This window comes from Condylostylus longicornis, unplaced genomic scaffold (genome assembly GCF_029603195.1).
Source record: "Condylostylus longicornis isolate FDR11 unplaced genomic scaffold, ASM2960319v2 ptg000013l, whole genome shotgun sequence".
NCBI lineage: Eukaryota > Metazoa > Arthropoda > Insecta > Diptera > Dolichopodidae > Condylostylus > Condylostylus longicornis.
The window spans coordinates 16719408-16739906 of record NW_026577982.1 but is presented as its reverse complement, the minus strand read 5'-3'; the positions used below and the strand labels follow the sequence as shown (position 1 = coordinate 16739906).

The following is a 20499-nucleotide window of genomic DNA, read 5'->3' as shown; positions in this document are numbered from 1 at the left end:
AAAAAAAAGAAAAACAGCAAAACATAAAATTAGAAAAACAATTTGAAGAAAACGAAAAAGTTCACAAAAAAAATCATATGATTTTCATTTTACAGTTAAATTTCAGTTAAATTTACGCTTAATTTTGAGTTTTCAAAATAAAACGAAAAATAAAACATGTTATCAGCCCACATCCATTTTGAGATTAATTGTTGCATTGTATGCACAACGATCCCAAATATAAAAGAATAAGAAAGACAGAGATATGTACATAGATGAGAATAGAAAGGAAAAAAGTCAAATGCATATTTTTGGAATTTTGTTTGAATTAAAGCTGAATTAAAAGTGCTTTTTGTTTTTTGTACTGTTATTTCTTTATTTGGATCAGATTTTTTTGGATGATTTTAATAAAAAAAATACTAATATAACTTGCTTAATTTTCAATTGGAAAATTTAAATGTTGCACAATAAAGTTGGTAGGTAAATTTGTTGTTTACTATTGCACGTAAAAGTTATTAAACTTCATTTATTTTAACTAAAAGTGTTAATTTCCTAGATTGCTCTTATACAACAGAATTCTCTAACTACTTATATTTTAAATTTTAAAAAAATTAAATGACGAACAACGACGTAAACACTTTTCACTCAACAATAATATTAATTAGATTATGATTATTAATTAAATTAGGAATCTCTTATAATATTTAACGTGTTAGAGGTATAATTGTGTTAGAGTTTTGTTTAACAAAGTATTTTAAGTGCGCGATGTTCATGTACGAGTACATATGTTTGAACTCTCCAATTTCTTCAAAATCTGTTTCAGTCAAAATTTCCATGATTACGTTCCATTTTTATACCCTGCACTTCGTGAAGGGTATATTAACTTTGGTATGGAGTTTGTAACTACTTGAAGGAGTCATCTGCGGTATGGACATATATATATATTCTTGCTCAGCGTAAAATTCTGCGTCGATTTAGACATGTCCGTCCGTCCGTCCGTCCGTCCGTCCGTCCGTCCGTCCGTCCGTCCGTCCGTCCGTCCGTCCGTCCGTCCGATCGCACGATAACTCAAAAACGAATAATGCTATCGACACCAAACTTTCACAAGTTTTTTCTTTTGTGCCAAGGATGAACCCTATTGTTATTGGACTAATTCGGACAACGGGTTCGGGTAGCTGCCATACAACTCAAAGAGTTTATTTTAAATATTTCGAAAACTAATAAAGCTATAAATATAAAATTTTGTATACATGTGTCCAATTACATTTTACACATGCTCTAAAAATTATAATGGGATAGCTGCACCGGTTCGGGTGGCTGCCATACAACTCCAACAGCAAATTTTTTATATTCGGCAAAATAATAAAGTCAGATTCATGAAACTTGGCAGTCATGTGTCCAATTATAGGTCAAATATATTTCTGAAGTTTTAGAAGAATTGCTTGACAGGTTCGGGTACCTGCCATACAACTCCAGAAGCTAATTTTAAATATTTGGAAAAATAATAAAGTCAGATTCATGAAACTTGGCAGTTGTGTGTCCGATTGTAGATCAGATATATTTGTGAAGTTTTAGTGGAATTGCTTAACAGATTCGGGTACTTGCCATACAACTTCAACAGCAAATTTTTTATATTCGGCAAAATAATAAAGTCAGATTCATGAAACTTGGCAGTCATGTGTCCAATTATAGGCCAAATATATTTCTGAAGTTTTAGAAGAATTGCTTGACAGGTTCGGGTACCTGCCATATAACTCCAGAAGTTAATTTTAAATATTTGAAAAAATAATAAAGCCAGATTTATGAAACTTGGCAGTTGTGTGTCCGATTGTAGATCAGATATATGAAGTTTTGATGGAATTGCTTGACAGGTTCAGGTATCTGCCATACAACTGTAAAAGCTAATTTTAAATATTTGGAAAAATTATAAAGTCAGATTCATGAAACTTGACAGTCGGATGTCCAATAATAGGTCAGACATATCCGTGAAGTTTCTATAGAATGTCTTCACGTGTTCGAGTAATTGCTACACAATAACGAAAGGTGCAGGGTATAATTCAATCGGTTTATACCGACTGAAACGTTTTTACTTGTTTTCAATTTATTTAATAATTCAGTTCTTACGAGGATATGGGTTAAGTTTCAATCATTAATAATAATATGTAATTGGTTTTGAAGAATTAATTCTTGAATAAATCACATTTAAAAATCTTCTACACTTTTATACTATATCAATAAGTAGAAATATTGGAAATTGTTAAGCATGCAATTTTTAGCATATTGCATAAAAATAAAAATTATGTATTAAAAATGTCAAATAAGTCGCAAAAGATGAACTTTTGTTTAATAAATTTTCAATATTAAGTTGTTCTATAATTTTTGAGTGTAATAATTGAGGTCACTATAATAATGTCTACGAATCAAAGAGTGCCACTTATGTTTTTATTTACATACATACATACATGCATTCATACATATATGTAAGTAGATAGATGACACAATAGTTGTTTATGTATTAGAGTGTAATATCATTATTTTTTTTTAGATTTAATATCAAATTATTTGATAAAATTCCAATAAGTACATATACATACATATATGTAAAAGCACATGGATGTATATATATGTATGTATATGCTTACTCTGACGTAAATTCATGAAGCTCAAAAGAAATGGAAACATAATTTTGAATGGGTAAGAGTATCGGTGTTCTATCAAAACTTTCATTTCTTAGGTACAACTTTTTCATTTCAGAAATGGTAGAATATTTGAGCGTGTACATTTTATTTTTGTAATCAATTAATTATAAACTTTTGAATTTCAATGGTTTTACAATAATCTTAAATAAATTACGATACAAATTTCGACCAATTTACATATGTATAAGTATGCTTTTGATTATAAATTGTATTTTCTTATAAAATCCAATAAATTTTATATCCAAATATTCATAAAATGACATAAGCCATTCACACATACATACATACATATTTTACTGGGATTCATAAAAGTCAATAACTACATTGGATCATACTATAAAAAATAGAAGATTTTTAATATAGCGGACGGCGACAAGACAACTTATGTGCATGTTTATGCACATGCATACACACATACATATATTTTATAAAAAATGTAAAATATATGAATTTAATAGAAATACACAAATGTACATACTGCACTTGTTAAATATTTCTTTAGAGCACCACACGATTTTCGTTGAAATTTTTTGTTTATTTTTTTAAGACAATAAATGTACCTACATTCATATGTACATACATATGTATGTAAATATATCCATTCACAAAATTTTGTAAGCAATTTTAAAATTTAAAATTGCAAATATAAATAAAATCAAACAATTTTATTAAATAAAATTTTACTATATAAAGAAAATTTATAAAGAAAATTTAAAACTATCCAATTCGTGTTTGTATTAAATACAATTATGTACATACATACAAATGTACATTCAGTCATAATGAATATGAGTTCATATGTGTACATACATATCCACATATGTACTTACATATATAAATATGACTAGCTAAGTTTGGATAAATACTTATGTAGGTAAAATTAGTTTTAGTGATTTATTATTGTGTGCACGTTCTTCTTCTTCTTCTTGCTTCGCCTTAAAAATTGTAAAAAACAAAGCCGTCCATAAACTTATGTAAGTATGTAGGTACATATAAAACATTAATTCTCAATTATTTTATACCTTAAGAATTGATTTATTTTTTATTTACTCAAACAGTGGTTTTTAAATATGTACCTATATTGGTTAAAATTATTTATTTTAAGATTTTACTTATGTATAAGTACATAGTTGGTAAAACATTCCCAAATTTCAATTCCATAACATTAAAAAGTTTGTCAAGAAAAATTTTAGCTCTTCTGGGAAAATAAGTAATGAAAAATAAGTTTATAAATAAGTGGGACAATTCTACGTTATGAACAAATGGCGTAGAATTGTCCTACTTGACCGATTTTTTATTCTACCTTGTATTAAAAATATTTTAAATTTTACAATATTTTACGCTTTACATACTTACGCACCTAGTATATATACATAATTACTTATTTCTTATTTAAGTCGTGCGGTTCTATATTATTCCTGTTATGAATCTGTTATTCTCATTTTGAAAATTTTTAGAACAAAATACGATAATTTTGAGAACCAGTATCAAATCTTAGACCACAATATTATTATTATGCATACAAAATTATTTATTATAACTGTTCTTATACATTATGTATGTACATATATTAAATTTGTATATTTATGTATAAGGAATATTATTGTTGTAATATTGCAAGCCTAAATATAATAGAATGGTCAATGGACTATTAATAGAGCATAAGGAAATTTCAAAAAGAGTTGCTAGCGAACGTGTTTATAAAAAAAAATATCATAGAAGAAAAAAGAAAAATTTTTATTTCTTGTCGAGTTCTGCTTTTTTTTATATTTTCTGTTTTTTATTGTGTTAAAGTTTCATTTTGATTTACTAATGAACGTTTAATTAAAGCAAATATTGTAGTTTGTGTAATTTAGTAAAATATTTATGTATATGCATGTGTGTAAATGTATAAGAATTTTTAGCATTTATATTATGTGAATGTTTGTTTGTATATATTACACGCATAGGTAATACATGTATGTACATAACATGAGAATTTGAAAAGTGTTGTATATTATTTACTTTGCATAAGTGAACAAACATATACACATAGGTACATACGTATAATATTTTTATTCAAACTTCATGTTACTTAAATTTTTAGTTGTTAAAATTCTCAGGAAATCATTGTCAAACACGTTAACTACCATAAATGTTAATTGTTTTCCTGGTTTTATACCTACATAGTTGAAATTAGATTTTAAACTATACTATGAAATTAAACTAGAGACTTTAAATCTTCTTAATTTAAAAGATAAAATTAAACTCTTTAAAAATACCCAAAATACATACAATGTTTGTTTTTGTTGGAAATTCATTGAAGTCGCTTTTGAAAACACTAAGCACATACATATTAAAAATTAACATTTGTTATGATTCGTTTTTATTAAATTTTACATTCATGCCAGTAAATGTTAAAACTAGTTACCATTTTATCTAGTTACTGCGAACAATTCACTTCTTAGGTTTATTATTTTAATCGTCTGTAATATTATGAAGGTACATACATTAGTACAATTGTATTATACATACATAGATTGAGTCCAGTGTAAGCACAATAATATTAATAACTTAAGTATGGAAGCCAATAATAAAGTTTTCTGGTTTTTGTTTATATCTGAAAGATGCAATAATTACATAAACTAAATTAAATTACTTAATTATTTTTAGAAAAATATGAAATGAATACCATTATTGAAATCTGTAAATAATTATTTATGTATATTATGTAACTAAGTACCGAACTTTTTAAAGTAAGGTCTGAGCAATGTTATAAGATTTATTAGGGAAAGCCCTGTGCATGCAGAGCCTCTTAGGTAAAGTAGAATATTTCCTGGTAAAACAAGTCACTTGTTTGTAACTGAATTAATAGTGTGTATTAGGCAATTTTAGCGTGCAATAATCAAATAAGATTTGAGTCTCATAAATGCGATACGCTGCTACTACTGGATATTGTCTCTTTGCAATGAAGGAGAATAAAGTTGAAATATACAATGCTTTGAATATCAAGTTCGTTTTTTAATTTCCAAAATAAATGAAAATAAAAAATCCTTAATTTCAAACAAAAATCTATGCAGTTAAGATGAAGAGCTGAAAAAGTTTCTTTCTTGCACAATTTTTAATAATATACATTAATAATATACATATATATAAGTATGTTCATACATGTGTATATGTATGTGTGATGAATACTATGATAACCTCCTATCTTGTTATATATAAAGATGTCGGTGATACTATGCACATGAACTCTAATGTTTTCAAACTACATACATACACACATATGTTCATATTTGCAAACTTATATAGTATGTGGATACGTAGATGTTATAAAAACAGAATATTAAGAAATTTATTTAATTTAAATGGGAACTTAAAGCTTAAACTAGACGGATTAAAAAATTTTAGGGTTAAGTTTAGCCTTTTTAGAAAGTGAATTGCAAAAGTATTCATTTTCTTTGAAACCTTGACATGAATTTATTTTTCATTTTTTTATAGGTACCATTTTAATTTTTTTTAAATTTCTTTTTGCAACTAAAATATGCTTTAAATACTACTTTTGTGTCCCTAAGTATTGTCATTAAAAAGTTTATCAATGTAGTGAAAATTATGCAAAGCAAGGTAATTGCAAGCGATTATCAACTTTTGCGTTGTTCATTTCTTGTCAAAACTGAAAAAAAAAAAAAAAAATAATAATCGGAAAATTTGATTAAAGAAATTAAGTTAAAAAAGAAATGTGCTGAAACAAGTACAATTCAGTTTGAAAAAAAAACATTACATTTGAGAGAAAAAAGAAATTATGGAAAACAAATTTATCTTACACCCGAGTGCACCCGAATTAGGGTCATTTTATGAACAATTTCTACATAAAAGGTGTTGTTGCATGTATAAGAATGTATAAGAGATGAAGAATTCAAGAAAATTATTTGATAGTGCTTAGATATTTCCTATGCAAATTACAAAAAGTGCAACCTTAGGATTCATACTTGTAATATTCTACGTTGTTTGATTAAGTAGTTTTTTCCACTTTACTATTGTAATTTTGTAAAAAAAACTTCCGAAATATTATGGTTCGAATTATTTTGGACTAAATGCTATTTACAAGAGTTTTAAACGAATCATTTGATATGTTACATCAAAATTTGTTGTAGTCTTTGTACCGAATATGATAAAATTAAAGTTCATTGAAATAAAGTTCCATGATCAACTTCCGGTGGATTTGCCAAAATTCTGCGTTACTTATAATTTTATTTCAATCAACGTTACAACTAGAACTACAAAGCCTTTTCATCAGTGCGACATAATTTTTTTTACGGATTACATAAGTAATTACTTTTAAAACATTTTAAATAAAATTTGAAAAATTTAAGAAAAAAAAAGTTTCTTTTATTAAAATTCTTTTTAAAAACAAAGAAACCTTTCAATTTAAGTATTTGAATTTCAAAGGTATTCGGCTTTCTTCTTTTATTGCTTTATTCGACTAGACACACTTTATATTTTTATTAAAAAAATTTTTTAATACACTAGAGTAGAACTCGAAATCATTTTTCAAGCTTTTTATTACTCGTATTGTAGTATTAAAAAACTTATAAATTTAAAGTTTTAAAATTTCGACCTCTTACCTTTTGTTACAGAAACTTGAATTAAGTATAAATTTTTTTTCTAGGAACATAGTTGAGCATAGAACAAAATGTGAATTACTTTTTTCTAGTGATAGTGGAAAAATTACTTTAATACTTATTGCTGCTGCTATAGTAAAAATTTTTTATATTTTGTATCGTAAATTTTGAATTTGTTTTAAAAAGACGAATAATTTTTATGGTATAGTTTTATGTTTTGTTTTAAGGGTTTTTTAAGGTGAAATTATTGTAGAAATAAAATTTCTATATTGAAATTCAATAATTGTATGTATGTACATATATATTTTACTATGTCTCTAAGTTTAATGAGTTTTACAATGTTAAATTTTACGCTCATAAAATTTAAGTGTCTTGTGTAAGACCTATATAATATGCTTTATGAACATTTAATAATATTTTATGAGTGTTTGTCGGCGTTGAGATTTTGCCGAATTCTAAAAGAATAACAGTGAATTTTCCTGAGCTGATAATAATAGCAGTCTTAGTATAGTTTTACACACGAAGAGGCATTCATATACAAGTACTCTTTTCCTTATTTTCTTGCTCTATACTTTTGAGTTGATGAATAAAATAGTCGAAACCTAATTTGAAATTTCTTTATCTAATTTTCTAATATGTTGAATTTTTATTCTAAATTTTAAATTTTCAAAAAACAAAAACCTCTTTAGTTATATTTCTTGGTTTTTTTCTATTTTCTTTGACTACTGATGTTAGATGTCTGTACAAATAATTTACAAAAGGATATTTAAGGAGGATAAAACAGAGAATTTTGCCATCAAAATTCAGGACATAAAAATTTTTCCATTAAATAAAAATTTTCTCTGTGTCTGAAAAAAAAAAACAAAAATCCTTATTTTTCCTATATGCTCCTACAAAATTTCCGTCAGTTCAGTTTTAAGTGAATCACAAATTTTTGTGAAAAGAAAAAATGAAACAAAAAGAAACGCACATTTAATAAAAATAGTGGAAAAAAAAATTTTTTCTTAGAACTCATGAAGTGTAAAACAAAAATGAATGGTTTTGGCTTTGATGCTCGCTGTTTCTATCATTTATAGTTGCCATTGTAATTGTTATTTGTAGAATTTCGTTACTTGTCATTGAAATTTGTTGCTTAATTTTTTTTCTAAGAACCAAAGGGTTTTAAATATTTGTAAGAGTTGATTTTGTTCTTTGAATTCTTTTAAAAAGTTCTTTATACGAAAATAGATAAAGAATTGGAATAAAATTGCTTTTCACATTGTGATTCATGAAATTGAATAGAAATAGGGAAAATTATTTTATTTTGATAATTTTTTGCCCTTTTTAAAAACAAATATTTAATGAAATTTTGTAGAATTAGTTTATTGTCTTATATGGAAACCTTTTAATCAAAAATTTTTATAACAATTTCAAAATTTGTTGAAGTTATACTGTTGAATTTTGTATCCTTTATAAATTTTGGGCAGTGGAACTTTCACAAATTCAAATACTTATAAGAAACTTGACTTAATACTATATAATTGATAGGGATCAGGCTGTTCGCAATTTATTTGCGCTTGGTTAGCCTATTCGAAAAAGTAAATGTCGTATAAATTCTTATAATTCTCTACCACATTAATTTTTGCATAAATATGTACATACAATGTATTACATATTTTTATTTACCTACCTATGTATATGTATGTAAATAATAATTTTAAAATTATAAATAAATTGTTGAAGTATTACATACATATGTATGTATGTACATACAAAATTTCTTTGACATATATTCGTATATATTTTAACAAAAAATTACTCGTTCAATTTCATTCTCATACTTTACTTACTATAATTAACATTCCACAAAATTTGCTCCTTCTTTGCATGAAAAGGATTTTAGGACTTTGTTTTTCTTTTGTTAATTTAAATATTATATATGTAGTTCCATTGTGAATAATTTGGTTTCATGCTTTACTTTCTTAAAATTCTTAATAATTTAATTAAGTTTCTCACTAAAAAATATTTTTTGAATAATACGAGGTTGAAGCGAGATTTTTTTTAATATGTACTCATTTTGCTCTTGTGTATGTGAAACTCTCATTTACATATGGTACCCATTGTTTAAAGTTTCTTACTCAGAACTTCAATATGGTTACATTTTTGATACAAAAATGCGACAAAATTCGTTTGATAATTTTCACTTTTGTCTGCCTTTTAATCTCAAGTATGTACAAATTTTTTTTTTTTTATTTCTTACTTTGCCGTTTTTTTGGTACCTAACGTTTAATTTTTCTTTTATTCATCATTATTTTGTTTTTCTTTTCTTGTTTAAAGTTAGAGAGTTATAAGTTTCTCCTACTTCTTATGTGTATATTTCAATTTGTATAAAAACTGCTAGACTTAACTGTTCATTATGCTTCCAATTGTTTTTGGCAAAGAAACCACAACCGAGTAAGTGACTTTTCAATACATTTTTCCTTCCTCTCAGATTTTATAACAATATTTATGTATAAATCTTGTAAAATGCATTTATGAAATTGTAAATCGTTAAGACACGTACATATATATTAATAATCAGACACGTACATATATGTATGAATGTATACGTATGCTCTTCTATTCACTTATTCTCTTGCATTGACAAGTTTTTCTTTCTGTTTCCTTTTGCTATAAGATGATGACGCTTTTTTTATTTGAATGTGCAAATACTTGAAGAAGTAATTTTTGTTTCTTTTTTCATTTGAACTCGTGGTGTTGTATGTGTGTATATGTTATTAACATTTTGGCCGCAATTAAATTTGAATGAAGTGATTTTAGAGGATCTTTTTTTTGATATGGTTGAAATGAATGAATTTGAAAGAATTTTTTTCTTTGGTTTTTTTTTCATTCAATTTTCATTAACTTCAGAAGAACAAAAAAAATTTTTTGCTCTTCTACTAAATATTTTAGATTTGGCACAAGAATATAATAAAATTCTTGATAATATCTAGGTGCATTCGTACTGTAATAAAATAGAAATTTAAATATTTAAATTCATGAATAGCAGAATGTGTATTTCAAATTCTAAATTTCGTTTTTTCCCCTCCTAGAAAAATAAAACTTTTCTAAAATTTTATTGTATTCAATTTGAAGGCTAGGCACTAATCATAAGATTGTCTTTTTTCACAAACCTCTTTATTTCTTCCATAAATCTCTCAAACCCTAAAAATAGTTGGCTTTCAATTTAACCTCTGCAAAAACTCAACTCTATTACTTACGGATATTTTGATTAAAGTTTACGGTATACAGAATCCAAAACGTTATTAAAGTTTATGTTGAATAGTAAATTATAAATTACTCAATACATAGTGATTTTAATTGAGGATTAAATGTTTTATAAACCATTTGGTTAAAAGTCGTGTCAAAGAAAAATTTTACTGTTTCTCGGATTTCAAATGGTAAAACGTTGCCAAATATTAGAGTTTGTTAACAAAAATTCAATAGTCATTGCATTAATTTCTTTCTCTGTTGTTCTTTCTAGCCTACGGATTCCACTCCAATACCTGTCTTGCGATGGTTTCAGCCGGGCGTCACAATGTATAGCCTATCCATCTCCATTTTTTCTTCTTTATAACCCTTGCGATTGGTTCTTGGTTTGTTAAAGAGCAGAGGTCTGTGTTGCTGATTCGTTTGGGCCAGAATACACGGCAGATGATTCTTAGGCTTCTATTTCTGAATACCTGCATTTTATTTGTGTATTAATCTTTCACTAGCCTTGTTTCGGAACCATACAACAGGACCGGCTTCACACATGTGTTGAATGTTCTTAGTTTTGTATTCCTGGATAAGTGTGAGGATTTCCATATGGTCCATAATCTGCCGAATGCCGCCTTAGCAAGTTTTAGTCTATTTTCAACGTCTTCTTTAACCTCTCCGGTTGTCGATATCATACTGCCGAGGTAGTTCAATTGTTCAACATCTTGTATAGCGGCTGTATTTATGACGAAGGGGATAGTATTTGCTGCGTTAATTCGGAGTGATTTGGTTTTTCTCGTATTTATTTACAGACCGACCGCTGCTGCCTTTATATGCAGCTCATTCTATTTTGCTTGCATATATGAATGTGTGTTGGACAGCAGAGCGATGTCATCTGCGTATTCCAAATCCTACAGGCGGCTCGTTAAAGTCCATTGTATGCGTCCTCTTTGTTTTCTGAACCCAGCTTGCTCTTCCCGTATGGTTTCTTCAATTTTCGTTTCAATGAATTGCCTTTTTAATCAATGTTAAAATCCTTGGTAAAATATTTAAAAAATTTTTTTTGTTTATTTGTTCCACTTGATTAAATTCATAGCATTAATCAGCAAGTGTTAAAATGTGATTTACTTTATTAAGTGTTAGAATTATTATTAAATTGCTTATTCATTAATTTCATGTTCAATTTTCTTGTTTTAAATTATATTGTAAGCACATCAATGTTAGATGTAAAATAGCAAGCTGAATCAATTATCTTGAATTGAAAGTGAAATTATTGGTTTTGTTAAAATTTCAGCGCTTTATTCAAAGAATAATATAAAAGTGCAGAAAGCGAATTTGAATATTATAAATACAAAATTTAATTACCACTCTTACTAGTTTATGAATTTTAATATCGCAATTTTAAAAAGTCAATTATTCATTTGCAAACATTAGCAGTTCAGAAATCCATGCAAATATTTTTTGACAGAGAAAGTTTTTTTTACCAAAAATAAAAAAAAGTATTTTGGTTTTATTTTTGTTGGTTACGAGTTATTTTTAATATTTCATTTACCTTCTTCTTGTTATTACTTATTGTGAAATTTTGCTGTCATGTTATAGATTTAATGCTCTTAGAATTTTAAATTATTTGTTAGCTTTGCGTTATGCTAAATTCAAAAAACGACAAGTTTCAAAAATTTTGCTTTCTTTATTTTTGGAATAATTCATCTCAGTCCGGCACTAGAGTTGCATACATGATTAAAATAAATAATAAGAAGAAATTGCTTGAGAAATGAATCGCACTTGAAAAAGAGAAAAAAAAAGAGAGGATTGTGCTATTGCTTTTTAAACGGATTTTGTGGAATCTACTTGTATTTGGAATAATAAGTCGTTAAGATCCAATGAAATTGACTTCTATAATTAGGTTTTACCGAAAAAAGACGCTTCGAAATTCAAGCGTGTTCTTGCGTTTCTTTTTTTCAATAAAAATTTTAATATAAAAAATTTAAATTACTTTTTCATTTTAATTTTAGAATGTTTTGATGCGATCAAAGACTAGCGATAATTTGAAAGCTTCTTCATCAGACAGACAACAGCGTGATAGCAATAAATATGCTAGCTATAATCCATTGAATGGTAGTGACAGCTTGGGTCATCATTCAAATGATTCAAATGATGATCACGAAGATAAAGACATTGGAACTGAAAAAGATTATAAAAATATTCAAATACAAAAGAATGGTGCTCTAAATCAATGCATTAATGAATTAACGTCAACATTTAAACGTGATTCAACAACAAAAAATAATAAAGTAACAAATGCAACATCTGAAGTAACGAATTTGTCACAACAAATAACATCGACAACAAATAATACTTCGTCGTCTATGACAACTTCAAGTAGTAATGATAGTCAAAAAATATGTGATTCATCTACAATTATATCTGGAACAACATCAGCAACAACAACAACAACCACATCATCATCATCATTATCAACATCATCATCGTCGTCATCATCTGCAACATTAACTGCAAATGTTGATAATCAAACAATTAGTAATGATAAACCATCACATTTTGTAACGGTTATTGAAGTAAAAGAATCAAAAACCACACCTGTTAAAAATATTATTGGTAATAATAATAATAATACAACATCAACAACTGATTTAATAAGTGGAACATCAACAACACAAATAACAACAACAAATAATTGTAATAGTAATGGCAATAATATAATTGAACAACGACGACATTCTAGTGAAAGTGAAGCGATCTTAACAAGTACTAATAATATAAATAATAATAATAATAACAATAATAATAATAATATTGGATCAAATAAAACAAAAGTTGAACCGACAGCACCACCTATGTCACCAGCAATGAGTATTTCTACATCAGGTGTATTACAATCTGTTTCATCGACTACAAATACTGCTTCATCGACATCGTCAGTTTCGTCATTCAGTGGAGGTGGTAGTAATAGCGGTGGCGGCAATATAAGTAATATCAGTTCAAGTGCTAGTGCAGCAGTTAGTGATGCAAAGAAAAAGGTGCCACCAAGGTAAGTTACATTTTTTATAATAATTTAATTATTTATTTTTTTTGCGTCTTTTTTTCTCGTTCCTCGTTATTGTAAGAGTAAATGAAAGAGAAAAAAATTATAATAAATAGCAATTACAGTTATGCATTATAATTATTGGTGATCTATTATCGCACCTGAAAATTATACGGTTCACTTATAAAACCTGGTTTTTCTTTGTGCGTTTATTGTAGTTACAGGCCAGCCATATTTATTCATTTCATATTGTAAATATGTTGAGTAATTTTAAATTTATTCTCATGTCGTAATACGTGAGACAATAGTCTGGTTGTGTTTTCTGTTTTCGTTTTTTGACTTTGAATTTTTCTTTCTTTCTTTTTTTCGTCGGTATGTTTTTTCGTTATAATTAATAAATTCATAATTTGAGTGAATTGATTTGTCCTTATATTACATTTTAAGCAATAATTCCAATAGTCAGAAAAGTATCTAAGAAAATTTATTTTTGCACAACAATTACTTGAATTCCCGATTTCTTTAAGTTTTAGTTCTATAACTATTTACTTGTACGGTTTCGAATAGTAATTTAAAAATATTTCGTGATTTTTAGTGTATGTTTGTATATAGAAATCCCAACATTATTGTGTCAAGCATGATTGTAATATTCATGTACCCATGTAATGTATGACTGTTATCACACTTTCATACAAACATAAATGTAGGAACATTCAGAATCTACTCATTTACTTCTTTTTGTTATTTAACAATTACCACAGTAAGTAAATGAAATTATTCTTAATGACATTTCGAGTCATAAAGGAAATACCAAGTAATAAAAAATAAAATTAAAAAACAGCACAGCGGCTAAAATTAATGTTACAAACTTTTTTAATGTTCCCCATTTTTAATTTGAAATTCATAGACAATGCTCTAATTATAGTTTTGATTATTTTTTGTACTTACTTCCGAATGTAATAACTCACATACTTAAAATTTAATTTTTAGGAGAAAAACATCCAAGTTACAGCTTGTTAATTTCTAATGCCGATCCATGAATTACCTTTTACTTTAAATTTTTCAATGTGTGCTAAAATGTACATACGTACATACATATGTAGGCTAATATGATATTCTTTATGACATGGATGGCAATTAAAGGGCACGCGTGCCAAACTTGGCACGGAAAAAAAATTTGATGGCACGTTATAGTTGTGCCTCGACAAATTTTTATATAGATTTTTTTTCTAATAAAAAATCTAAAAACTCGTTGAAAAATTGATTGAATGAAAAATTTCCTAAAAATGATAATTTCCTAATAGCGAAATGACAAATATTCAAAACCAAACATATTCAAATGTTATATTCTTTTTATTTTTGTTTTTTTTGATGAAATACACATTTTTGAAAAAACTAATTGGAATTTCACCTATGAATTTACAAATATTCTTGTTTCTATTAAGCAACAGTTTGCACAAAGATTTCTCGATTTTAAAAGGATCGAAAATATTTTAAAAATTATTAATTACCCAGATTTATTTGATATGCAAGATTGTGACAATAACCTCCTTAATTGGATGCGATTAGATAATTTAGAAATGCAAATTATTGATCTGCAATCCAATCCAATTTGGGTAAATAAATTTGTGAATATGCGGAAGCTTGTTGAAGATTTAGAAAGCCATCGATCCCAAAATGTGGAATCAGAATGTTTCATGGAAAGTAAAATTTTAGAAGCTTGGAATAGTATGCCAGATACCTTTTATTCAGTCAAAAAATTAGCAATCTCGTTGTTAACGATTTTCTCTTCCACTTACTCTTGCGAAAGTCTTTTTTCCGTTTTGAATCATGTACATTCAAAGACTAGAAACAGATTAACAGAGGAAGATTCGGCAGCATGTATTACTCTGCAGTCAACAATGTACCAGCCCGACATAAAAACTCTTGCAAGTAATATGAAACAAAAAGTTTCTGATAAAAAATTAAATTAATATTTTTTCTATCTGTATTTATTAATTTTTATACCTTGAACTATAATATGTATAAATAAATATTATTACAACTTGTCATAATATTGTATTTACCTAACCATACCTGTACTTGGTACTGTGCTGGCACGGGAAAAAGTGTGACAATAAATTTCCCCAAATTTTGGCACTTTGATCAAACCCTATTTGCCATCCCTGCTTTATGACATGATAAAAAATTATTTTCAAATTAACTTTTTATTCTTTAGTAAAGTTAAACATTCATAAAGATACGGGTCATAAGGTCGTTGTAATTATAGTGTAAATAGTACACCTTAAAAATAGAGTTTTTTGATTTTGTTATTGACTTTGTTAGGAATTAACTTTTATGTGAAAGTTGTGATTTCCAGAAAGTTGGAAGAAAATATTTATGCAATCTTTACAGTAGAAGAAGTATTATTATGCTCTCCTTGAGGAAGGACTAATATATAACGCCGTTCTTTATGATCTTAAGAGATTAAAGCCTATTTTTATAAATTAAGACGTTAAAAAACTTAAAATTAAAAACTAACATTTCAGAATCTAGTTGACAAAGCTACAAAACATCTATTTTTTACTTCTCAATTGAATCACACATACATACCTTTAAATTTTTAATTTTTTAATGTAAAATAATTTTAAAATACAGAGACATACATACATATATGCGTACTTATGTAGCTGCATAAATGTTACACATTTATCTGTTGTGCATTTATCATAATTCTAATATTCTACAGATTAATTACAAAATTTCAAATATTTTTTTGGCTTAATGAAACAAACATGCATTACTAATTGAAAATGTCGAATAAATTTTAAAATTTTCTATTCTTCGCAAAATTTATTTTTTCAAAAGTTGGTCATAAAAATAGATCAAATATGGGACACGATTTGCACGCTCTAACTACTTTTTTTTCCTCTTGTTCTAACTTCTATTCGTTCTTTTTATTTTCCATTTAGTATATGAACATGAATTACAATGATACATTACATACCGTATGTATTTGTATACGTATGCGCAGTTATATATTCATATGTATGTGTGTACTTACTGCTTATCTATTTTAAACAATGAATAAAGAAACGTTAGACAAATATAGCAGCATTTAATCTGTACATACCTAGACTATCGTGCGCATACTATCAAAATGCAAGCTAAAAAGATGTGTATATATATGTATATAGATACATATGTTTTTATGTATCTAAAAAAATAGCAAGAATAAAAACGACTTACTTATAAACAAATCTGCCATCTGGTTTTTAATATTTGAAATAAACCGCTAGATTCTTTTTAACATTACATATTAGATATGTATGAGTTTTTTTTAATATTTTCTATTTCAAACTTTTATTTACTAGTTATTACTATTCGTGTTAACTAGCATAGCGACCACTAACTAGTAAAGAAAAAAAAAACGGCAAAAACCGGTTATTATGACTTATCAACGATTATAATGATATTTTCATAGTTTTTTCTACTTTTGTTAGTGCTTTAATGAATAAATTGGAAAAAATTTCAATCGCATATTAAAAATAAAGAAAACCTTTCCAGTTTATAGATTACGGAATTATTTTTAATTATTATGAACCATGGTGTTAGAACAAACCTATAAGATAAAATGTGGTATAAATTGTAAATGTATCGATGAACAGTGTGGTCAACAAGTGAGAAAAGTTTTATAAAAGTTTTTCGGTATGCAAGTCTGCAATTAAATCAATTAATTTCAGGAATAGAAAACTTTTTTCTGTGTTTTTCTTCTTACATTATGTTTTTAGATTTTTAATGTGCCCCATAACTAACTGCTTTTTCAAATTTTCATATTAATAGTTATTATACTCATAGGGCTATTTTTTTCAAATAAGAGAGTTAATGTTAAGTTATAACAAGAGATTTTTAACAGATTAAAAACAGATTTTCCGAATATTTTCTATCAACATGATGAAGCAAACAAAAATTAGCCTGGCAACATTGAGTCATTTATATACAAATTTATATACTTGAGGATTATTTAAATGCCAGCTGAAATGAGAGTGAATAAGTAGATAACGTTATAATTGTAACAAAAAAAAGCATAAAATGTGGAAAACTTACTGTAATTTAATGAGGATGAAAGTAACCCATGCGGTAAATAAAAAAGATAAACAAAAAAAAAGTTGAACAAGGTGAAGATTAAGAAAAGAAATGCAATACATTTATGTATTTGTATTGACATTGACAGCGGGTAGAAATGAGAACTCAAAAATTTTTAAATTTAATAGATTAAAAGTCAACAATTCTTTATAAAACTTAAACTGTTTTTACCATGGTTTCTTGGAAATTCAAGCCCAATCATAATTATTTTTATATTCAACAGCAACTGTCGAATTTTTCAGGAAATTGTTAGTACCTACCTATAACTGGGAAAGCGTAATGTCGTTTTTAATACTTTTTAATTGTGTTAAGGTCTGTGTACAAATTTAAAAGATTGCTGGAATAAAAGCAAAACTGCAAACGAATCAAACTTTTCAAGACTACCATAGTCAAATATTACTAATATTTTAAAAGTTTTTACAAAATGACAGGGCACTTGCTTAGTGGTAAATTTTTGTATTGTAAATTGACGTTTACAAGTAGTATGTCTGTACATAGTTTTGAAAATAAAAATATTTGTTTCTTGTTTTACTATTTGAATAATTATACTTTACTCAAGCAAATTCAATAACATTTTTAAAACGAGAAAAAAAATAGAGTTGACCTTGTCAACTCTGTGATACCCGTACGAATTTGTTATTCTATGTGCGAATAACTAATGTGCCATAACTAACTATGGGGCCATACTATGACTTTAAGTTGCCGTATTACCATATTAATTTATGCAAAATTTCAGTACTATGTGTTTTTCAAAATACTGGTTGTGCCAAACTACTATTGAAGTTGTATGGCAGCTACCAGAAAGAGCCAAGAAATTTTAGCGAATTTTATCAAGCACATCTGCCCTACTAATATATTCGCTTGCGTGAAATTTCAATATCACAGCTTTTATAGTTTCTGAGATATAGCCAAATAACTTTTGAAGTTGTATGGCAGGTACTAGAAAGAGCCAAGTAATTTCAACGGCTTTTTTCAGACACATTGGCCCTACTAATATATACGTTTGTGTCAAATTTCAATACCATAGCTTTAATAGTTTCTGAACTATAGTCAAAAAACTTTTGAAGTTGTATGGCAGGTACCAGAAGGAGCCAAATAATTTCAACGACTTTTATGAGGCACATTGGCCCTACTAATATATTCGTTTGTGTGAAATTTCAATACCACAACTTTTATAGTTTCTGAGATATGGCCAAATAAATTTTGAAGTTGTATGGTAGCTACCCGAACCGGTAGCCCGATCATGCCCAATTTAAATAGGGTTCTGGTACTTACTACAATAAATCATTGGTGAAAATTTGGTGAACTTCGCTAAATTAGTTTTTGAGTTATCGTTGGGACGGACAGACGGACGGACAGACAGACAGACAGACAGACGGACAGACAAAGCTAAATCAATTCAGCATTTGATGCTGATCAAAAACATACACTTGAGTCTATATCTAAGACCGTTATTTCTTAGCGTTACAAACGGTAAGGCAAATTTAGTATACCCTTCGAACATACGTTCGTACGGGTATAATAACACTTACAATTGACTTTGAAAATGTTCAGCATATGTGAATAAATTTACGTTCTCTTGAATTCTTGTGCATTTAAAAAATGTCGCAATCACATCAAATTAAAACAATGAAATCTAAAACTAGATAGAAATCATAAAATAGAATATTTAATGATTATGCCGTTTGTCATATTAAACGGAATAAGCTACATATTCTAAAATGTCCCTGTAATATTTTTTATCTTGACATACAAACAAAAAGTGTTCTAGATGGAAATTAGCAAATGGTTTGCTTAAAGACGCTGAAAGGAAATCATGTAGTAAAGGGTTCTTTAAACGAACTTTTAAATATAAAAAAATATGATTTTTAATCAATTTAATACTGCTTTCGAACATATTCTGGAGAAACTTATTAAAAACTTACTTAAATTAGAAAAACAATTTAAAAATTTTCTTATACATATTAAATTGTTGCAACTGCCCCCTTACATACCTGGTCTATAATGTTCTTAATACGAGATTCTCTTTTTCTTAAATTTGATTTATTTAGGAAAGTTCGGACGATATTTTTCTAACTCAATTGTAACTTCATCATTTAAATCTTGTAAATAGCATAATTTCTTAAACATTTCATCTTGTGATTTCCTAATTGCAGCATTTTCTGTTCTTAATCTTAATAAAGCATCTTTTAATTCTTCATGGCTATCAATTATTGAACCTTCACAATCACAACATTCTGATGCTGTGTCGGGCGTTGTCATTGAATCAAGTATTGCTGCATTTTTAATTATTGTTGCAAGATTTTCTTGTTGTTCAATTAGCGATTTTTTATCATATTTTAATTCTTCAATTTGTTGTTTCATCATTTCAATTTGACGCTGATTTGATTTTAATGATTCCAATTTTTCACATAATTCAACATTTTTTTGCTTTTCATCTTTCAATTGTGACATTAATTCTGCAATCTCTTTTTGTTGTATAACAATTTTTGTATTTTTTTGACTTGATAACTTTATTAATTTATCTTGTAATTTTTGTAATGATTGTTTTAATTCAAGAACTCTAACCTTATAACGGTTTACTTCAACATTTTCCATAATGTATTTCTTTAAATTTATTTGTGATAATTGTTGTTCTAAATATTCAGTACGTTCAGTAAGTTTTGAATTTTCAGTTAATTGAACTGATAATGCTTCCTTAAGTTCAATCATTTCATTTGTAATTTGAATTTTATTAGGTTTTCCGGATTCTTCAGTTGAGTTTTTAGGTGTAGGCTTTTCATCTAAATCAGTACTCAAATTTTCTTTCGATTCTAAAATTAGTAAAATTAAAAATTTT

At 27.1% G+C, this 20499-nt stretch overlaps 1 protein-coding gene across 3 annotated transcripts in view; it reads left to right on the top strand.

Annotated features, from left to right (window-relative positions):
• LOC129605232 (breakpoint cluster region protein) overlaps positions 1–20499 on the top strand; it is an 87444-nt gene that overhangs the window by 20026 nt on the left and 46919 nt on the right. For all 3 annotated transcript variants that reach the window (XM_055514854.1, XM_055514852.1, XM_055514855.1), the window contains exon 2: positions 12508–13544. In XM_055514854.1, the coding sequence (XP_055370829.1) occupies positions 12508–13544 (1037 nt within the window). The remainder of the gene's footprint in view (positions 1–12507; positions 13545–20499) is intronic.